The 23,815-nt window shown below is 40.9% G+C and overlaps 1 protein-coding gene across 1 annotated transcript; it reads left to right on the plus strand.

The window, feature by feature from the left end:
* The first annotated feature begins 7,912 nt into the window (after positions 1–7,912).
* prmt6 (protein arginine methyltransferase 6) lies at positions 7,913–14,002 on the plus strand. Its single transcript, XM_030767605.1, has 2 exons — positions 7,913–7,926; positions 12,946–14,002. Exons 1-2 carry the CDS (start codon positions 7,913–7,915, stop codon positions 14,000–14,002), a joined length of 1,071 nt encoding a protein of 356 aa, XP_030623465.1.
* Positions 14,003–23,815: the final 9,813 nt, after the last annotated feature.

Below are 23,815 nucleotides of genomic sequence, written 5' to 3' on the forward strand. Positions count from 1 at the left end.
CAGTGCTAAACAGGCAGGAGTGTGTGACCATCTTGTATTATTCAAGGGGAAGAGGAGGAGGGGAAGAAATGAGGTGCAGGTGGGCAGTTTTAATATTTCAGTGGTTTTGCAGGAACCTTGAACATGCCTTGCATACCTAAGGGGAAAAAAAAGTGATTTCTGTCAGCTGCAGCAGTTCTGCTGTATGTCAGCCATGTCCACAGTCCCAATCACTCCCAGTCATATTGGTGATTTATTAAAGAACCTGGGAAGATTAAAACATGGCAGAATACTTCAATATCACCATCTAGCTCCTCATAAAGATACTGCCTACACCAAACAGACAAGTGGCCAAGGTCAGAGGAGCCCAGAAATGCAAACAGGAATGTTATTCTCCTTCCGCAGAAAACAGAACAACATACACATTCCCGTTCAAGCTTTGGCAGTGAATATGCAAGTAAACTGGCATCAGAGACTTGAACATTCATCCAACAAATATGAGATGAAACCATTTAAGCTGAGAAGGCAAGCGTCACTGTAGATTAAGAAGTGATGATACAAATAGATAAATAAATAAACATTAAATCAATAAACCAATAAATCAGTAAGCATATGTGCTGTTGCAGGAGTGGGAGTGTAACTCAGCTTGGAATAGAGATACGTCACAGTATTACATCAGAAAAAAAGCAAAAGCACCCTCATCACAGCATATTTTTAGGGACACATTACACAATCCAAAGGAGGCACTAGGGAGCAGGTGGTGAGGGGTGTGGTTTTCAGATCCATCACCGGCTGTGTACGTTCTCTGAAAATAATTTTTGAGGGTGATTAAGTGAGAGTTAATACTGTTGGGTGATGGAAGTCAGTTTATTTTAAGGCTTAGGAAGAAGATAGTCAGTGATGTTTTACGATTAGCAGGATAGTCTATTTAGTGTTCGGAGAGCAGTGAGCAAAACCAGATTGAACCATACAATATTGATGGGTGCTATTGTTCTACAGTATAGGGGTAATTGGAGGAAGGATATGTATCTTGTTACAAGTACTACTGCGCACAATGAACATGACAACATGGTGCTGGTGAGACCGGTCGCTGTCGCGACTGCTCCACTTAGACTGTGCTTTTTGTTTGTTAATTACATAGCTTTTTTGTGTTCTTTTACCTCCCCGTCGTGTGCACTAATTATCTATGACCACAGCACACTTCTGTCCATTGCAATCATAACTTCATAACTTTTTCCTGGAGTTACGTGTGATAGCCCCACTTGGCCAACAGAGATTCTCTGGGACGCGGATCCTAACAATGGAAACAAGCCTCTGCGAAAAGCAGAAAGAGGACACAACAAGCCGGAGTCCACCCCTGCCCAGTATCCCGCTTGCTAATTTTCAGTCCTCGGATAACAAGCTGGACGACATCAGGGCCTGGGTCCGCTTCTAGACATGCAGGACATGCGGAACTGCAACATCCTTTGTTTCACTGAGACATGGCTCTCCCCTGCAGTGCCGGCTCATGCCATTCTACTAGCCAAAACATTCTCTGTGTTTCGCATGGATAGGACAGAGGAATCTGGAAAATCTAAAGCAGGTGGAATATGTTTCATGACCAGCAACAACTGGTATGATCCAAGGAATATTTCTGCTCTGTCACGCTCCTGATCACCCAATCTTGAGCACATAGTGATCCTCTGTCCCCCTTTCTACCTGCTACGGGAGTTCTCTTCGAACACCATCATTACCGTTTATATTCCACCACAGGCGGACATGGACAGTGCTCTGTCCACATTACATGATACCATCAACAAACACTATGCCAAATATCCGGAAGCAGTCCTCTTCGTGGCTGGGGACTTTAATAAGGCCAACCTCACACAAGTTATGCCGAACTTTTTCCAACACATAACATTTCCGACCATGGGTGGAAACACACTGGATCGCTGCTACACCCCATTCAAGAACGGCTACAAAGCCACCTCTCTCCCAGCTGTTGGTAAGGCTGACCGTGCCACCATCTTTCTCATACCAGAATACAAACAAAGGCTAAGGCAGGAAGCCCCGGTATCGAGGGAGGTCTGATTCTGGTCTGCCCAATCAGAGGCTACATTTCAGGACACGCTGAGTGACATCAACTGGCACATGTTCCGGGAGAGCTCTGATGACGTCAGTGTATTTACAGAAGTAGTGACATGCTTCATATCCAAGTTGATAGACAATATCTTTCCCGTGGTGACTGTGAAGGTCTTTCCCAACCAGAAACCATGGGTTGATAACGCTATCCGCGAGGCTGCGAAAGCACACACTGCCTAAAAAGAAGGGCTCAGCTCTGATGACAAGTCACCGTACAAAGCGCCGTCCTGCAAGCTAAGACAAGCAGTTAAAGCGGCTAAAAGGTAATACAGGGATAAAGTAGGGTGACTATACGTCCTCTTTTTCCTGGACATGTCCTCTTTTTTGGAACTAAAAAATACATCCGGCCTGGATTTCTAAATCACCAAAAATGTCCGGGATTTGGCTTTTGGTTTCCACATTCGCCATTCATTGTGTGTGTGTATTTGCATTGCTTTGACCTTTTTCTTTAGGTTCCGCGCTCTCACACGCCACCAATGGATGCTCATTCATCACCGTTAACACCGCAGGAACAGTCAAGAAACATTCTGAAAACGCCACCAAAAGTTGAATGGAAAGAAGTAAGGTCATCTTGCCACTGTTATTATGCTAGCAGTTATTTGTCTCATTAAAGATTAGCCGGCTCACATTGCAGCAGTTTCACATTGCATTATCAAGCATCGGCCTTACATGCACAACGACAGGAACCAAAGGTGACATACACTTAAATTTCCCCATAAGTTAGGAGGGGAATGCATCACACTCCAATACCAGCTGCGTCAGCAGTGCTAGCATCGCAGCTAACGCTAACGCAACTGAAGCTGGCAACCTTACCAGTAAGGACTGCCCACTCTCCATCTCAGAGCACAATGTGAGGAGAGCTCTGAGACAAGTGAACAGCAGGAAGGCAGCTGGCCCAGATGGCATCCCTGGGCAGGTGCTAAAATCATGCACTGACCAACTAGCGCTGGTGTTCACCTCTGTTTTCAATCTGTTCTTGCCTCACTCTGTCGTCCCTACACGATTCAAAACGTCCACCATTATCCCTGTACCCAAGAAGACCAACCCAGCCTCCTTAAATGACTACCGCCCTGTAGCACTGACCTCTGTGATGAAGAGAGACCCATCAAAGACTTCATCTGCTCATCTCTGCCCAACTCATTAGACCCCCTTCAGTTCGCCTATTGCCCAAATAGGAGTACTGATGATGCTATCTCCCACATCCTCCATTCCACCCTCTCACACCTAGACATCTGTAAGGGGAACTATGCGCACCTGCTGTTCATTGATTTCAGCTCACACTATAGTCCCCCTCAGACTGGCTACCAAGCTCAGGGACCTTGGGTTGAGCTCCTCTCTCCGCTGCTTGGTCCAGAGCTTTCTGACTGACAGACCACAGGTGGTGAAGATTAGTAACTGCACCTCCAGCACCCGAACCCTCAACGCTGGGGCCCCCCAAGGCTGCGTCCTGGGTCCTCTGCTCTACTCCTTTTACACCTATGATTGCATAGCCACACATAGTTCCAACATCATAGTGAAATTTGCAGATGACACAGTGGTGGTAGACCTGATCTCCAATAACAACGAGACAACCTATCTGGATGAGGTGGAGGTGCTGTCATCATGGTGCAGGGACAACAACTCGGACCTGAATGTCTCCAAGACTAAGGAGATGGTGGTAGATTTCAGGAGGGAGAAGCAGAGGATGCACCACACACCACTCAGGATCTACCGGACCCCAGTGGAGTAAGTAAGCAGCTACAGGTACCTCAGAGTTCACATCTCTGAGGACCTGACATGGACTACACACATCATCACCAAAGGCAGTGCTTGTGTCACCTCAGATGCCTGAGGAAGTTCAAGATCTCTGCAGCGCAGCAGAAATCCTTCTACCCCACCACAGTAGAGTATGTGCTCTCTGGGAGCATCACCACCTGGTACAGCTCTCTGGATAGGAAAGCTCTTCACAGAGTGATCCGATGTGCCGAACGCATCACCAGGACAGCATCGACCTGCCTCCAGGACATCTACATCAGGCGGTGCAGGACTAGAGCCAACAAGATTATTAAGAACATTCACCACCCCGACCACAAACTGTTTCAGTGGCTGCCCTCTGGCAAGCGCTTCTGCTCCAGCATGGCCAGGACAGAGAGGCTGAGAAGGAGCTTCTTCCCCCAGGCCAAACGGCCCATAAGCACTTACAAACCTACATAACACACATCCACTACACATCCTGTACCCAGTTTGCACACTGCATCTTTGCAGCACCTTCACAATACAAACTGTTTATACACCTTCACCTTTTTTCATTATGCGTCTTTTTTTGCTTCTTCAATGTAAACTTACACATTTCCAACAGTTTACCTCCCTGTTCATAGCTTATATTATTATTCACTCACTTCCTCACTCATTTTCAAAACCACTTATCATAATTATGGTCGTGGGGGGTGCTGGAGCCTATCCCAGCGCTCATTGGGCAAAAGATGCGAAAACACCCTGGACAAGTCACCAGTCCATCGCAGGACAGACACACAGACAAACACACATTCATACCTAGGGGCAATTAAATGTCTCCAATACACCTAACCTGCATGTCTTTAGACTGTGGGAGGAAACCAGAGCTCCCAGAGGAAACTCATGCAGACACGGGGAGAACATGAAAACTCCACACAGGAAGGACCCCGACCCTTCTGGCTGTGAGGCAACAGAGCTACCCACTGCGCCACCATGCTGCCCTTATATTATTATTTATTATTTTTATATTAATTCTCTATTTCTTTACCTGTATGTAGCTTTATATTCTTCTTTACTTTATTTAATTTTATAGTGATATTTAGCTTTACATTTGCACAGTTGTCGGAGTTGTTGCAATTCATTTCAGCGTTGTTGTACTTGTGCAATTAAGCATGTGACAAATACATTTTTGAATCTTGAATCTTGAATTTTGAACAATATACGGTGTCTGGTAAGTCACAACACTATAGGCGTAATCACAAAACTGGTAACATTTATGTTAGAGATCATTGTCACCATAAAGCTGTGAGATGTGACAGGAAAGGGAATCATGTCTAAAAACATAACTCTGCTTCTTTGACACATATCTACTGTCTACTGCATGTCAGATCAAATTCTAGATCTTTCTGCACTGCGCTTCAGCAGATCTTTAACAGGAGAGTCAGACACAAGTGAAAATTCGATAAGATTGAAAACCTCTTTCCTTTCTTTTTTTTTTTGCCCCCCAATCACTGAAATATTCATTAATACCAACTGAAATTTGGTATGAAATCAGCTCTTTCTCATTCTTGTACAGTCGCCATCAATTTTTTTAATTTAATTTCAACTTGGGATATTTGCAGGGAATCAATGAGAGTAATTAGACAAACAGAGGTTCCCAATGACATCGTCTGCTAATGCACTGAAATGGATTTTCTGAAAGGATAAGACTCCACTGCAGCTCTCCATCGCTAAATGTCTCCCACCCTGTGTGTCTCGCAAACCACTGAGTCCATTATTATACCATTGCGTTAAAGCAGCTTAGCACTTGTCGAGTGTTCAAAATGATGTTGGTTGAGAGACATGTTCCGTCATTTCTTAAACTCAAAACATTATTCAAAATTAATGTTTTTTTTTTCTTTTTTTTTCACTGTTGATCGCAGATCTTTAAAGAAATACCATGTTGTATTTGATGAGCAACAATGGTTCGATTTTTTTTTCTTTTTTCATTTCCTCTCTGTCGTATATGGATGAAAAATATAACCGTATACTGTGCATAATAAAGTCGGTCTATGAAGAATGAAAGAAAACAATAGTGGATGTAATCAGGATAATAAGATTCAAAAAACCATGCTGTGAACCTGTTCTCTCAGTGTCGAGCTGAGATTTCTACCGGGTAGTGATGGCAACCACCCAGCACCATCTGAGATCAATTTCCCTCCCCTGACCAGATGCAGAGAAGACTGATCTCCCCCATATCCACACCACATCTCTCAGTAGCTTTGTTTTAATAGAGTGAAATGCCAGGTGTGGGTTGAGTCCTTCAAAACCAGCGCATAATATCATCCACTGAACCGATTAAGTGCTCCTCCTTCCATATTTCCAGCTTAAACTGAATTTAAAATACACTCTACATGCCTCACCTTAGCACATAAATATGCTCATGTACACAGAGACATGCACACTACCTGTGCTTCTAACCAGACAGTTGTTACCTTGTTCTATCTTACCAAGAAGGAGATTTCTCTTAGTTTTCAGGGAGTGGACCAACACTCGTGATCTGACTAACACATCAGAGAGCTTCATCACTAATCTCTCAGGTCTAGTCTAGCTCAGGAGAGGAGGGAAGAGGGAAAGGAGAGGTGTGTTCACTGCAGAGGACTCCGTCTGGAAGCCATTGATTTTATTTCTCAGAAGCTCAAGGTCAGGTTTGAGGAGAGAACTTCAAGGAGTGCAATTTCACTCTCTCCTGGAGTGAAATTCTCTTTCAGGTGACCAGAAAATACTATATGTGGTCTTTGATGACAGGTACATGTGCTCAAGATCACCTGAGAAATTTAGAAGAGTATTGCTACTTTCATAAGGCACTGCCAGTGGACAGTTTCAGTACTGTTCTTTGCCTTTTTTGCCAAAACATCTGTTTATTTCCTGAGGTGATGGGTGGGTCCAACCTAAATACTCATGCCTCTGATCTTATTGTTAACTGATATATTCAAGCAAAAGCTGGTTTGTTCTTTGAACTTTGTGCTCATGTAAAACAGTAAGCTTTTAGACTGGATGTATTGTGTGTCAAGAGTCCATGTCATGCATTTGTTTAGTTATATTCACTATTTATTAGCTAGAATGATGTTTGTTCTCCAGGCTGTTTACAACATTAAATACGAGTTCAAGAATGTCAGTTCTCTCACTTTGGTAAGGCCTGTAAACAAGTTATGGACCTAATCAAGCCAGATGACAGCTTTCCCAAATTAATTGTTTCCTCTTGAATGCTTTCATGTTTGCCTCAAGCATGCTAGCAGAATACAAATGGACAAAGGGCTAATTTAGATAAAAGGAGAAAATGACAGATTGTTTTGTTTTTTTTTCTTTACTGTTGTTGATAAAGATTTCAGTTACGTTGAGTCAAAGATTTTTTTTTTAATCACATCACCCTTGTTTTGGATCATGCTTGAAAATTTTGCATATGGTTGTGTAATATGAAATGATGAATTAACAAAAAACCCACCTGAACATCTTGACAGTAAAGAACTGCATTTATTACCTCACACAGACACCTCCTTCCTCTACCGCAGATGTCTTCCTTCCATCCTATTAACACCTTCCTGTTAATTGGTGATTTCCCTGTAGTGTCCACTATGTGTATGGTGAGAAAACACCTTTTGAATTAAAAATAGACTCGCAGACTTTTTTTCTGATGTCAGATGGTCTAATTATGTTCCAGAGCTCTCAAAAACCATCCATGTCTTAACTGGCAAGTAGTCAGAGAAAGCAACAGATACGTGTGTTTGTTTGTGAATTAGGCTCCAGCTGAAGACAGCACACATGGAAGAAAAAGGAGTATGTGTCTCACTAAGTGAAACTGATTGAAAAGGTTTCGATGTAGACAACATTTCCATGTGTTCAAGTTTAACTGTTATTTGTGCAGTCAAGAACAGATAAAGATGTCATTAGTTCAGTGTGCTACAATGGAGTGATCTTTAGATTCCGAAGAATTTTGTGTTATTATTTCATAATATTCAACATTAACATTACTACAGCATGGCTTCATGAGTATTTGCCCGTATCCCACCCCTGGACATGACGCTAAGGCATATGTACAAAATATCTGTCACAAGGGCTAATGAGCAACCTGTGGTCAACCACAGAATAAACAGTAATAACCTCCTACACATACTTCAAGGTTCAGTAGGACCCACTGACTTATAGACATGATGCTGATAATACTGAGTTATTAACTGGATGATTGCAGACAAACTGAGGAGCCTGTATTCTATATTGCCTTGCATTACATCAATGGCAGATGAAGAGAAAGAGCTGATTTAGCTTGGTACCTTGGAAAATAATTTGGTTTATAAATGTCTGATATTATTACATTGCAGATGCATCTCGGTTGGAAGAAACTGGTCAAAGGTTTATGAGGAAACTATTTAAGGATGCTCAATAATTTACCCATTAACAGTGAAGCATATCGTTACATCTGGAAAACAAATGGATGGATTTTCTTGCACTGTCAGCAACTATTTCACCCTTTTTTACTTCCACCTTCCCATCCTGTCATATTTGCAGCTTGTAAGCTTACATTGTAATTTAATCTAATTGCAGTGTATTGTAACTGATTCTTGACCAGGGAGGAGGTAAGTCTAAGAGGAAGGGAAAAATAATTATAGAATTGATTAATGGGGTCTAGAGTGACAGGCCAAGATTCTTCCTGGCCAACTGGTAGACGTGTATATCGGGATGAGGAGATGAAGATAGTTTAACAGAACTTTCTTATTGCAGTTATAGTTAGCACTTTTCCCCACAGGAAATGACAGAAACAGAAAATTGCACAACTTCATAACTTATTCATTTTGATACTTGTAAATCATGCATTTCATATGTGTATTAGTTATACGAGAACAAAGACGCTGATAGTTTTTCAAAGCTTATTTATCACATTGTTTATTTCTTCACAAGTTGCATTAATAAAACAGATTGGGACTATAATCAATGTTTGGTAAAAAGCAGCTTTCGACAAAGCACTGTTGTCTAATGCGCTCCATTCTATGAGAGTAAAATATCAAAGTACTCTCGCATTGATCGGTGGATGCGATCAATAGCCTGCCAGAGCATCCACATATAAATTTCTCAGTGGGATATGCTTTGTGAATGAAGGAGCGTGACACTGGGCCTATTGGCGAGCTATGAAGCAAGCAGGCCCGCCGGTGATGGAGGCAGTAGACGATGGTCAGGCAGGTGACAGGTTCAGTCCAGCTGACAGCACTGTGGCTTCTCCCAGGGGTACACACAGACTGACAGCAGCTGCATAAAAGAGGCAAAACACACACACACACACAAACACACACACAGAGTCATTCTGAAAATGTCTTTGCATCTCTCTCTCTCTCTCTCTCTCTCTCTCCCTCAATCTCTCACTCACTCTCCGTCTCTCTCTCTCTCTCTCTCTCTCACTCAATTTCTCACTCACTCTCTCGATTGTTTCTATCTTTCTCACTCTTTGTCCACACTGTTTTACAAGTTTTTACTTACGGAGTTAACCTTTATTGTAGTCAGCAAAAAAAAAGGGGGGTGAACTGATATTCAGCTTTGTGAATTATGGTTTCCAAGATGTAGAAAGACAATTATGTTGGCACCTATGCAATATGCTTCACAATACTGTGTTTTCATAACTCTTTTTGATGTAATTCACTGTTTCACAAAAAACATATTTTTTGTTGTCAACTTTTCTCTTTTTCTGATTTCATCTTTTCAGATGACTAATCGCAATGTCCTTCATCCTAAGCAATCCAGTCCGAACAAGATTCAGTTGGTCTATCAAAAACAACACATTGAGATTCCAACCCCCCCCCCCCCCCCAAAAAAAAAAAAATCAGCTTTGAGGCTCTTATCGATTTTTCCAGGACATCCCTCATTGTCCAAAGTGATTTGGCTTCCTGTTGCTGCTCTCATGCTTGAACAACCAGCAACTCTCAGTCACTGTACCAGCATATATCTCAGTGCCTGCAAAATGATCTTAGGCTTTCCAAACATGTTTCAGGCCCACTGAGCAAAATCTCTCTCTCTCTCTCTCTCTCTCTCTTTCTCTCATTTCTATCTCCTTGCTTAGTCCGTCTCATCCCAGTTTCCCATTCAACCTCAAGCCTTTGGTTTAGATGGGCAAACAGTGATGTACAAGTTTAATTAAAAGGAGATCAGGTGCAGATGTCTGTGCAAACATGTGCTTTTTAATCCTTCAATAATTTCTGTGTGTGTGAGTCTATGTGAGTGTAGGGAAAAGGTCTTTCCATGGATGCAGATTTGTGTGTTATCTTATCGAAGGTTTCAATGCCGGTGTGCTGAAAAGGAACAGAGTGGCTTCACAACTGGTTGTGGGTTAGATGGAGAAAGAGAGAGAGGGGGAGAGAAAGTGAGAGAGAGGAGGAGAGAGATTTCCCTCAATAAGAGAGATGCTTAAATCAAAGTACTGTCCATGCAAACGACATATACATGACATAAAAATATGCAGAATAGTCATTTCTAAGCATCATTTTCCAGAAGAAAGGGGATCTATACAGCATTATATAGTTCTCTCAGCGGGGGAGCTCTCTCAGCTAACATACTTCATAGCCCTTATAAATGTGACCACATGGCTGTGAACTGGTCCTTAAGACCCAATTTACTTGTGCCCCATTTTACCTTTATGCATCCACCGTGTGTGAAGGAATCAGCTTGTGGTCTTGTGTCTTGGCTTGTTACAGAGAAGAGATGAATGCGTCTATAGAATACCAGCACTCCCACAGTGAGAAGCTTTCCTCAGGTCAGAGCTTTGTACACTGCGTGTATGAACACTCACACAACACCATTCCAAACCATTTGATACTATTATCCTATAACAAAGGTCTTTATTCCCCCTTTCTTTGTCAGTTTTTCATAAACCGTCACCCTTTTCTTTCTCATCTGTGTTTCTACATTCCAGGTTATACATATGGATGTATAAACTGGAATGTGCAATTGTTTGATGTGTACAGGTTTTTATTTTATTTATTTTTTATTTTGTTTATTTAGCCAAATTCAGCCTGCTCTTTTCATCTCTCTCTGAAAGTGAAAAACTTGCTTAAAATCTTGATGTGAAAGCTTGCACTCCATCTGAACAGTGCACCACCCTGCCTTTGGACAATGCATTCAAGGCTGCGGCCTAGCATTTTATTAGACTTTTTCAGGAGGTGAATGAATGACTTTCTGAGTTAAAAGGCATGCCTAATCCACATAGTTACCCATGCTCCATAACATAAATCTCAGGGTAAGACACCCTATTCATAACTGAAATTCACTATAAGGACAAAACACACACACACACACACACATCTGAATGTGGCCAGGCAGAAAAGAAAATAAAAGAACAGCTTCACCATTCCACAGACAACTCATCAGTGTTCTAATTAAATGAGAGCCAAATGACAAAGTAAGGCATGGTCCCAGTCAGGATGTTCTTTTGTCAGTGAGGAGCCTGCTGGTGTTAGGGAGACTGACAGTTACTCTGATGTTGGGTTATTTTTTAAGGTTAAAGGCACATCATGTCATCCATCACGACTGAAGATGCAGCCTGGCTTTGACTGGGGACGATGCACCGCCAGAAAAGGCGCGTCTACAGTTGTTTAGCTTTCTCAGCTGCCAGGAGAGGTCTGCCAAACTTGAGCAGTGAAAGTCATTGGTTTAAAATGCGAGTTTGCAGTCTTTACACTGATGGTATCTGATGGGTGGAATATACATACATAACTGACCATACTCCATACCTCTTATTCCCATGAGTTTCCCACTGATCCTCAGTTACACGACTTAGCTTTCTGGGGTACTTTTTTTTTTTTTTGGTCATAAAGGCATACTGTTTACAAGTATTTGGACTTATTGCCAAACAAACTAAAAATAAGAAAGACTTCTTCACTGTCAAGACTGTTTCAGACAAGTTTCCTCCCTAGCACAGTGGGGAGTGTGGTGCAAGTACATCTGAGACAAGAGCGCTGAAGACCCCACTATAGAGCCACTCAGACCGGTACCCCGTTATCCCTCTCCAGAAATGCTAGGGCTAAGATATAATTGTAAAGATCTCTGGTATGTAATTTCAATTCATTTCACAGCATCAAATAGTTGTGAGTGGGGTACTTATCTCTGCCTCTCTCATGTTAAGGTTTCACGTTCTCACATCAGCTCTGAAAGAAACTGCCCTCTCTCTCTCTCTCTCTCTCTCACACACACACACACACACACACACACACAAAGGAAGTCTTTACAGCCAGCAGAGGCACAACAACCTCGGATTGATTCCTTCATCTGATTCCACAGGCAATCTTGAAAGCCCTACAAACCAACAATCTGGTAGCACTTCCCTTGCTTTTTCATCAAGTAAGCTTAGTTAGGCAATGTTACAAGGAAGAGAAATGCTCACAATCACAACAGTCCACGAATATTTTACTTTTTTTGCTTTGATGTGTATTGAATACAGAATGTGTATTGCTGAAGCACTACTGTGATACAAACTGCACTGCCTGCTGTTTGATAGATGTGGATTCTGGATACATAGGAATACATGTTTTTAAATGTCAGAGGAATACAGAATCTATACAATTTTACGGATGTGTTCAAAGAAATGTATCATGCACCTCACCCAATCGAAGTCTAGTAGGCTACCACAAAAGTTATGAAAGAAGATACAATTACCTTTTGACATGTCAAACCGCTATACAAAGTCATAATAAAATTGAAGAGTTAAGGCTGATAATCAAATTCTGATTGGGTGTGCTCCACATATCTTAAATTGCTTAAAACTGTTATATATGCATCCTTGTTCGTATTTTTTCGTTAATTTGTGTTTCAAATTTTACGTTATGTGAGGTTGTCAAACCTCTTTAGCTCCACCACTGTAATACTAAATTGAAGAGCAATTTGAAGCAGGCGAGCGATTTCATCCGATCAACTACACCGTTACCACACCACATGCGTACATTGCATGCGACTTAATGCTGCCTTTATTTTTGGAAATGTAGTCTGTTAAAGAAAAGACAACTCCCTACGCTAAGATTACCAGGCATGAAGAATACTACAACTACCATAATGCAACGGATTTATTGCGGAAGTCCGTGAACGAAATTTGCAGCGTGACTGGAGTATATCTCAGAGCAAAATGTCTCACAGTGGTGCAAAGAAAAGGAGATTAGATAAAAATACTCAGGATAACCTGTATTTCGACAGTTATTCTGATGTGACCATCCACGAAGAGATGATCGCAGACACTGTTCGGACTAACACATACAGGATGGCCATTCTGAAAAACAGTAAGGCGATCGAGGGGAAAGTTGTACTGGATGTCGGTGCAGGCACTGGAGTCCTAAGTATATTTTGTGTACAAGCCGGGGCCAGAAAAGTCTATGCAGTTGAGGCAAGTTCAATTGCCGATCAAGCTGTTAGAATCGTAAAACTAAATAAGATGGAGGACAGAGTCGATGTCATTAAGGGTAGACTGGAGACAATCGATCTGCCTGAGCAGGTAGACGTGATAGTCAGCGAATGGATGGGCTATGCGCTGCTTCACGAATCTATGCTAAATTCAGTCATCTTTGCTCGAGACAAGTGGCTGAAACCTGGTGGCCTTATTTTACCATGCAAAGCAGAGCTGTACGTCGCACCCATTAACGATTTGGTCGTGGAAGACCGTTTGAATTTTTGGAGCACTGTCAAGGACCAGTATGACGTGGATATGTCGTGCATGTCTGACTTTGCAAAGAAGTGCATCATGAATAAGGACATAACCGTAAACCTGGTGACGGTTGAAGATGTCCTCTCCCATCCCTCAAAGTTTGCTGAATTGGACCTACACACTGTGACGCTAGAGCAACTGAAATCTGTACGCGGGCAGTTCCACTGTGAGTGTTTCGGCTCGTCGTCCGTGAACGCCCTCTGCGTTTGGTTCACAGTAACATTCCCAAGTGAGGAGAAGCCCCTGGTACTATCCACGTCTCCGTTCAAACCGGAGACTCATTGGAAACAGGCGGTACTGTATCTAGACGAGCCTGTGGATGTTATGCAAGATACCAAGGTCGAGGGAGAAATCAATTTGTTTCCCTCCGAGGAGAGCGCTAGACACATATGCATTCACGTGGACTACACAATAGGAAATAATAAAAAGAACTCAAAGACCTTCTCCATCCCTGATGGATACTGTGAAACTCAGAGTTGAGTCAGCCTTAATGCCTTTATATTATTTAATTTTGTGTTTCAGACAGTATTGATTTTTTTCCTTCTTCTCTGTAGGCCTTGCAAGTTCTAATTTTGAGCTGTGGAATACTGAGTACACATAAGTAAATGTGTGACAATATCAAACTGCTGTCAAAGGCTTTTTATTCCACCTTATTATGATGTACAAAAAAGAAAATTAGAAACAGAATTACCCAGTAAAAATACATTGCAGATACATAAGCATAGTCCTTTTTACACTGGCCAAATATTCAACATATTAAATTGTGAAAGATCAGTTTTGCTGATAAACTGATCCAGTCCAAATCTGCTCTCTTTTCCCAAGAACTAAGGTCTCTTTACAGTTTTAAATCAAGAAGACATGCAAAAAAAGGCTTATAACTCCACACACCTCATTTACATAGCATCATAGTGCATTTCAGATACATATCCACAGCCCTTATTATGAAGTATTAGTGTTGCCTAGGTGATTTCAGATTGGGCCTGTGTATTGACATTCGGTTGTGACTTCAGGTGCTTCAGTTCCCTTTAGGCATCTGTGCTATGTAGGTAGCTTAAATAGTGAAATAATGAAAGATTGAAGCCTAAAGAGAAATGTACTGAAAGGCAAAGTCATTGCAGTGGCCACTAACTGTCTATCTTCTGACCCAGTGTACCTTGAGGAACTTACTGAATATGAGTATTACAGAAGAAGAGAGTTCTCTATGCAGTGAGAAGATGATACTTGAACTGGGTGACTGACATACTCTAACTGTTCTGGAGTTGTGCTGAACCTTGCATTTCAATGAACACCTTTATTCTACAGAAAAGCAAACTACACTAGCAGCTCAGTAAGCCTGTGGAATGTTGCCTGCAACAGCCTCTTATTTAGATCTGGAAAAATTGAGATGATCATGGATTTCCCTACGTCGAATAATTAGTATGTATTTGCAAATAATCACCCTCTCTATTCCAAGACACTGTCCCTAGAATGGTTTTATTTAGAGATGTGTCAGTGTCTTGAGGCTGGTCGTTCTGATGAAGTCTGTATCTTTAATGAGGTGATTGTTGTTTATACCTTCTAACAACATAAATTGAAGTGCTGATCTAAACAGGCGTAATAAACATACATTCAAATACTCACCCTAACAGAGGTAATAACAATGATTATCTACTAACTCCTGTCAAATCGCAAATTGGAGACAGACACAACATATATTTCAGAAAAAAAAAAAAAAGTCATCCAGGGACATCCAGTATAATATACGACATTATGTTCTGTTTTAATAAAGCCTTTGTGGCTGATTAATAGATCATTCATTCATACCAGCCACTGTTTAGCCAGCCATGAAAAATTAGACTCGTGCGCTTCCCTGGTGGTAATGGGATGCACTCTAAGTTTATTACTGAGTGAGTAAGCAGCATTGCTCACCCATTATGTTCAAACTGGAGCTGTGATAACTATTGCAGAGTGTGTGCACGGCACAGTTGTTGAAACAGATCAAACCTATGTTTATATATGTCTATAATTTATTCCTGTTGCCTCCTCAATATAATCAGCTTTGACATGATCACATGGCTTTTGAGTCACGTTTATGTTGCGCCGTGACAAAATTAAGGAATAAATTATTGATTTACTTTATTCCTCATACCTGTCAAGTCCTTTCAGGATTACCAGTGCAGCCATCGACCTCTGTCGAGGGTCAGCGGCTTTCTTGACCCTAAAATCATAGGCAGCACAAACACTGGAGCTTTGGAGTGCATTACCCGAAGAATAGTGACAGTCCATTTATTGTTAACGTTTGGTGGTTTCACCGTCAGCATGGTGACTGTGAGAATCAGAGATACAAGGCATTCCATAGGGACAAGCTTCTGCATATATGAAGAGGTTAAAGCACTGGTAAAGGAAACTGGTTTTAAAAAGAAAGTCTATAGTTATTGCAGTGTGAATACATGAGGGCAAACAGAGGTATTTCACATTTGGAGTTCAAGTTGGGTTCTCTTGAATTAAATTTAACCCGGAGTGTATGAGCATTAATAAAAAAGAATAGGGGTTATGATTAATAAGATATAGCACTGTAAGGTTTAAAGTGAAAGCAGAAAATTGTCCATACATAAATGGTAAAAACCACACTATGCCAATTAAAAATGTGGCTAATTCAACTCAGCTGTTAATAGACAGAGAGAGGGGACATAGAGAAAGGAAACAGTTTGGACTAAACAAAATCAGCGGCACAAAGGCAAAGTCGCTTCCAGCCACAAAGGCATATCATTGTATCCAATATGTCCTCCCAGAATGCTAATGACATTACTGTAAATAAGCCAAGAGAAATCATTTGCCGCCAGCGTGTTACAGTAACCAATATTTCTGTTGAGATCTCTGGAGAAGACAAATTGGAAACATGTTATTGACAAAACTTAATTTAGAAGACCAATTCCCCGAGCACCAGGTGGATCTCTTTGGCAAAGGGGACAATTTGTCATCATTATCATTAGCAACCTGGTCTGCTTTTATAAGCACAGTGAAATTACACACTGTTTATGACAGCAATAGTGACTTTAACTCATTTAAATATTTAAGCACTATCATTCACTCATTATTTCACATCATTCAGTTTTACAGTTGTGATTGTCAGCTACAATATTTACTCTTCCCCACCTTAAATGTTTAAATGAAATGCTGTATAAAGCAGACAGCAATATCTATAGAAGCACGTACATGACTGTATTTAGGAATGGTATTTAGGACCGTGCTGTGAATGGAGCTGAAAAAACAGGATAACTCTTCAGTGCAGTAGGGTAAATCCTAAAATCGCTGCACAAAACACAAATCCAGACAGAACTTTAAATCTCTCTTTGCTTAAGGTGGGGCAATTCTCTGTCTGTGCTAGAACAAATCCACCAAGTGTGTGGGTCCACATAATCCTTTTTCAATCATGCATCTTTTAGGATTACAGTCCCACATAATTCTTTGCAGGTATTTTTTTTTTTTTAAGCTAATATGATATTTCAATTTGAGGAAAGCCTAGTTATTGGTTTTAATCACCACACTAGGTAAGCAGATGCTCTCAAAACTCAGATTTGCATAACGAGGGCACTGCATTAAGAGCATGAGGGAAGACAATTAAAATAAAGCTATATTAAATGTTTACACAAGATTCTCATTAAACTCTTGGCAACTCAAAAATTCCATAAATCAGTTTCGTGATTTTTAAAAGTCCTCCTCAAACATATAATAAAAGTGGTTGTATTCAATGACACTTCTCAATTATGGTCAAATTACCAGGTCATACAACACAGAGATGCAAACCTGACTGAAGCTTTCAGTGTAAATTTTAGCATGTGGCATTGTAAATTTTCACTTTCACAATAAAGTTATTACGGTATGGAGGCAGCAGCCCAAAACATTTTCTCATCTTGTTCCTCAGGGAATGTAAGCAATACCTCCAACTGAATGCACACCCCCCCCCCCCCCCCCCCCCAAGCAAGAAACAAAAAATCTCAATACCATCTTCTCAGAGTTGAGCAGACAGTGATGTTCAAGCTACAACCATCAATTCTCCAATCATCGATAACTATGACAGCAAAGAAGCAAACACTCCGTGCAGTTCATATTGGCCTACAGGTCACTTGCGTGCCCGCCCATGTCAATTTCAGTGCCAGCTATTGAGCCCTCACATAGATTTTAAGACACATGGCAGTGCTGAATATGGAACAGTAAACACAGATGAGGCGGATGTAACTGAGTCTGGGGAGGAAGGAGAGACTGAATCAATTGGAGATTCATATCTGTGGATTTTTTTTTTTTTTTGTCGTTTTTTTTTTCTCTTTCTTTTCTTTTTGTCAGTGAGAAAGATTTAATTTAAGGTTTTGTTTAGGAAGAAATTTATAATGATTGTTATTATTGTTTTTGACTATTGTTAGCTCATTTTAAGGCTCTTCAAATCGTGTTTATGCCAGTAAAAGCCATCTTTATATCTGTATCATTTTCAGGTTCTGCCCGCTAAAGAAAACTCTAGTGTGAAGACTCTAGAGGTAACCTACAGAGTTTTCAAACTCAGGCTGCAAAACCTTCAAGTTCACAAAGTTTACATCGCACTTGGTTTCTCTCCCAGGCACTCACAAACTCTCAAGCTCTCTAGAAGACGCTGTTCTACCACGTGTCATGTGTTACTCTTATACCTTTGCAACCCCACTTATGAAATGAAGGGGGGGAAAATGAGAGAAGTGTGGTATTCGTTTTTAAGTTCGCTCAAGGTCAGCACATATGCGTAGTGCCAGGAATGCTGAAATGGGAGCTGTCCAAGTGCTGAAATTCTTGTAGTCAGGGTACCCACCTTGAAACGCTCCACGTGAGCGCCGAGTACTTTGGTTATACAATGTATTCTGGGCGTGCTTAAATGGTTAAAGACAATGTTAATCGCGGGAGCATCTATGTTTAAAATAACTGTAAAATCTTCTGTAAAAGGTTATTCCTGTCTATAGCTATAGCCAGTACTTTACTCTTTTACAACTCCAGTCTCAGTCTAGTGTGTTTCATATACGCTTAACAGAGAATCTCAAAGTTTTAAAACACTTGTTTGTGTTGCATTGAAACCTGTCCAGTGTGTATGTGTAAGTCTCTTTCCTGAAAATAATTTTAATACAGGTTTGGTTTTTTTTGTTTCTATTCACTCAGCGCAGTAATTATTATGGCTATCTCATTTTACCAAGGTGAAAGCCTCTTTGACCGCAATGTCACATGATGCTAAATACTTTTAAGCATGTTTATTAATGATCTCGGTTATCCCGTCAGAGCGAGATGAGCTTTAAGGAGTATGTACTAGCCTATTAAAATGAGACGGTCCCTTGCTCACCATCTACATGTTGAATACACACGCAGCGGGTCAATGTAATGTTCACGTCTCATAATACATTATGCATTAACCATCACCCGTAGAAACTGAACGACATTTACAACACAAATATTAAGCTGAAATTAAAGTGTGTGAGTGTGTATGGGTTTTTTCTGTTCCTGTCTGCCGTTCCGTATTTGTTTGCTGTGCTTTTTCACCGGGTGAAGTGCCGTTTGTGCCTTGAACTGTTCCATTCTCTTGGAGCCGCGGAGTGAAGTAGTCGCCTCAGAGTTAGCTCTCTAGCTGCGCCTGTCAAACATGATTCCCCGATTTAAAGCCACCATATATCTGTGCGAGACATGAGATCATTGCTCTTCACACTGTTTTGGAATGACGCTTTGGAACGAAGGTGAGATCTGTGAGGATTTTCTTTTCCCACTGTGTTTAAGATGGGTGCGCCACGCGCAAACTTTTGATGCACGGATAGCAAAGGGCTATGAATGTGATTCTGAAGGATGCGCGATGATTAATGCGAATGGGTGTTTTTCAGAAAGTTGAAAAACGGACACGTATATTATCAGACATCATCATGAGGGGAAATCGTCATTACTTGTTAAAGTAAGATTTAACGGTCTTTACCTTGTTTTCTCCCAGCATGGTTACCTGTCGCGTTTATGTACGATTTGGGTTTTACCACTTTTACCAATTTTCAGACATCATCTTTGTTTAATTTCCTTGAACTGACTCAGGCAATATGCTGCCAGTCTTGCGCAGATGACCGATGTAATTTCTGACATATGTATCTTTTTATGGAGTCGAATTGATATCTCTGCCCTAGACAAAGATATTCGATGGTTCTGGTTAAGTTCACATGATTAAGTAGTATTTTTTCTTTCACTCTTTGTACTTTGGTGTTCTTTGATCTCCTCTTCCCCTGGCCTTCTTTTTTTCTTTCTTTCTTTTTTTTGCCATTAGAGGTTGCGGAGAGCGCTGCATACTTTGTGGAGACTGCTGATGTAGCTTGCAGACCAGATAGATTGGTGGGTGATGTGTGATTTATTGATGCCCACCTGATATGCAATATGACTGTGTGGTTTATATTTTGCTTGGTGTCACTTCACCAACAGTTTCTATGTCTACGTAAAGTGTTGTCCACTTACCTCTGTTATGCTAAATGTTTGCTGAATATTCACACGTTAGATGAGTATTTATTTCATATGCGACTGTGCATAGAGCACCAAAGCACCATTAGCTAATTATATGATTATACGGTGCCAGGCCTTGGAGTACAGCTACACATCTTGGCGAAGAGAAGTCTGTACGTTGCAAAACATAAAGGAAATCTCATTTCTTGAAACAGTTTCGGGACAGACAGCTTTAGACTTGACTAGTGTGCGATATGAACACGCGGGCAGCACGGCCTGGTCTGCTTTGTCAATATATTTTGCAGTATTGTTCGGTCATTATTCACGATCATCTAACCAGTTTCATAATTTCTGACTTATTCAGAGTCTTGAATATATAGTTTTTGACATATATATGAACTTTTTATGTCTCAAAATGTATTTGGCAGTATGAAGTCTTGTGGTGGAAAAGGGAAAACAGCTCAAGCTACTTTATTTACAAAGCACTAGAAGAGATGCACACGTGCACGATATTAGTTTTTTTTTTTTCTCTCCAATAACTGTACTTTTGAACAGTTCTTGTTTTAAGAGGTCATCACCTGATATGGCGTAAATCGAATAAAAAAACCATAGAAGTAGAAGATCAGGGACTAAAATTTTATGAACACATCGAATAAAGTCTTTGCTATTCACTATGCCACACACTGACTCCAGGTTTGCTGCAATCATCACTGGATTTACTGTCAGTGGGTAGATCGAAATTTAATGGCTTCTGTGCCCTTAGGAAGGCTCGCCTGAACGTGTGAGCGATCGGTGGTGGATCACTTCCTACTGCTGATCAGTTGTTCCTCCGGCCCTATTTATGCAATTTCATTTGTTGTTTATGAACAGCGGAATTAAAGCGCTACTATATGCTACCATTTTATACCTCTGATGGCCAACGAATTATTTTAATGGTAGTTTTATATGTGAAAACCACTTCCCACTGCGGTTACCCCGTGAGTCCATACTCTAAATTTGCAACTAAATATAAGGTCTCTCTCTCTCTCTCTCTCTCTCTCTCTCTCTCTGCGTATCTCTCTGTCTGTGCGTGCGTGTATGTGTGTGTGTGTGCGTGCGTATGCACGCGCGCGCTTCTTTGTGTGCTTGTCTGCTTGCGTGTTTTATAGCGCACTCGTAAGTGTTAATTATGACAGCATTTGAGTACGTAATACAGAGAGGGGAGTGTTGACGCTGTAGTATTTCCCATCCCTGTCTTTATCTAAATAACAATGTTCCCTCCTCTTGCACTGGAAATTTCGTGACCTGAAGTTTCTTGACGCACATATTAAATAAATAATTTAAAAAAAAACTATGTGTAAATACCCTATTCCCTGGTCATGCACAGCAAGCTTTCATGTCATCTTGTTACACAAGTTTAACGCACAATTAAACATTTTCGACCCACTTTATTCTAAGATTTGTCCTACGATTAAAGATGCCCATCCCTAGTTAAATACTACCTTTAGGACCCTGCGGATCGCCTAAGTATTGAGGCAGAAGACGGCTTCAAATCCTGATATCAGCTAGCATCTGGAAGAGATTTCTTATCTTCCATATTTCTGTCTTGCCCACGTTAGGCGTGCAGTACCCGGGAGACCTCGTTTATCCTCTCATTAAGTCCCTGTCGAGTTTCACACTGGTCCAAGTAGAAATAATACGTTGAGTTTGTATTGTGGTCCAGTGGAATATTTGGGCTGAGTGTGCGTTACATCAAATGGAGTGTCCAAGTGCGTAATCTTTCCAGTCATCTCCACTGGACAATCGCAGTAGCAGAGTAGGGGAATGTGAGAGGATGTGTGACGGGAGAGCGCGTAAGGACATTCTCCGCACAAAGGCTGACTGCTGTGATTCATGCTCCCATCGAGAGTCTAGAACGAGTTAGTAGAGACGAGAAAGACTTCGAATTCAGAAATAATTCGTTGTGAAAACTGCTTTACGACGCACAGGAGTCGAATGTCTGTGGTTCGGAAATTGGGATTATTGTAGTTAGAACGAAAACTGAACGGAGAAACGGACTCTTAACTGTCTAAAGTTTACCAAGAAAGGTTTTCCGGGGCTGTGAGCGAAACGGCGGTACTGTCATCTGCAAAGACATGATGATGGAGAGGCAGGTGTCGGATTTTTAAGCGGCGTCGCTTGGGACATAAAAACCTAAATGCGCTCTGTTTGAATGATGCCGACCAAGCTCCCAGGAGAGTAATCAGTCTTATCATTTGAAGTGGTAGAAATCCTCTCTCTGATTCTGTCTTGTGCAATAGAGATGTGGCACAGTGATTCAAAGAAGATTGACGTGTGGTAGAACACCTTTTTCCCGTCACTGTCTGTAGTCAGCTCGTTTTAATTCCTGGGTCATCAACTTTAGAGATTGCGTTTTCCCCGAACTCATCACATTAAGATTAACACGCGCATCTTAAAGAGGATCCTTTGCTCATTTGTAAACTTGTTGAACACTTTGAAGACTACGACGGGACCCCTCGCAACGTGAGTCGAGAGGGAATCTATGAAATGTGAGTATCCACATCACCATATTTAACCTTTTTATTTTTATTTCTTGAGTCGCTGTAGACACTTGACAGCTGTGTTTAGTGTTTCATGAGGAGAGTGAATTGCTTGTAAAATTATGCTGTTTCACCCGCGATCCAAACAGCTCGAGGTTACTCTAATTATTATATCATGGAAACTCAGAAGTCAGTAGTTTTTCGCTCGCATTCCATGCATCTGTGTTTATTTCTTTGTCTACGGTTTAAACCTAGATAATCGATTATATCAGACACATTTTCATGTTTTAGGCAGTGGAAAAACTAAATATAATTTCGTTAACCCGAATGCATATTTCGATGGAAATATTCGAAGCGCCCCCTTGTGGAGATGACAAATGCCTTTCTCGCTGAGTCCCACGTGCAGAATTCCAGTTTTGTTATTTAGATAATGGAATTTCCGTACAGTACATTATAGCAGTCGACGTGTCGCTGATAAATAATATATTCACAGTGTTTTTTATACTTCGCCAAAGTATCGCTATGGATAACACTATTCATCATTACACTGTTTGTGCTTGTAGTGTGGAAATTAATTTATGGCCATTTTAGTGAGGAACGAGGACATGTATATCCCAATAGATTTAGAGAAAAGACGACGACTGAGTCTATAATTAATTTGTTGTTTTAGTGCTTCAGTGTCTCACCAGCAAATTCTGAGTAAACGGATACAGTCCACGTTCCACAACACTCATGAGGAATCACAATTATTACAATGATTTCTCATTGCAAACGAGAGTCATACGGCCTGTGCAGCAAAAGAAAGAGAGGAGAGGAGACTTTTTCATTTGTATCACGGAAACAGGTAATCAGATTAGACACCTTTAGATTACTGAAAACTGAAACTTTTTTCATTAATGGAAAACAGGCTAAATGTGGTTGTTTCCTGTAAGTCACAATTTGATTTAAGTTATACCTCTTAAAAACATATGATTGTGTTAAACTGCAGCAGTAGAGTAGGGTACAGGAATTATATTGCTAAAAGCTCACTGCTATACTGGTCACAGCAGTATTAAATCTGATTGTGGTGCTACATATTATTTGCCATTTCCACTGCTAAACTGATAATGCTTCATCGAATCGTGTGCTTTCGCATTAGACATTTTAGGCTTCTTCATTCTGCATCATTCCTCCCATTATTGACACACTTTTGCACAGCCCTAGACAGTTTGAAGAATTTTGTAATACTGATTTTGTTTGAAATTAATTAATGAATGAATTTACTGTGACTTCCAGTGTATTGCTGCGATTTTATCCTGAAATGATTATCAAGTCTGAC

The sequence above is a fragment of the Chanos chanos genome, chromosome 3 (assembly GCF_902362185.1).
Source record: "Chanos chanos chromosome 3, fChaCha1.1, whole genome shotgun sequence".
In the NCBI taxonomy this organism is placed as follows: Eukaryota; Metazoa; Chordata; class Actinopteri; order Gonorynchiformes; family Chanidae; genus Chanos; species Chanos chanos.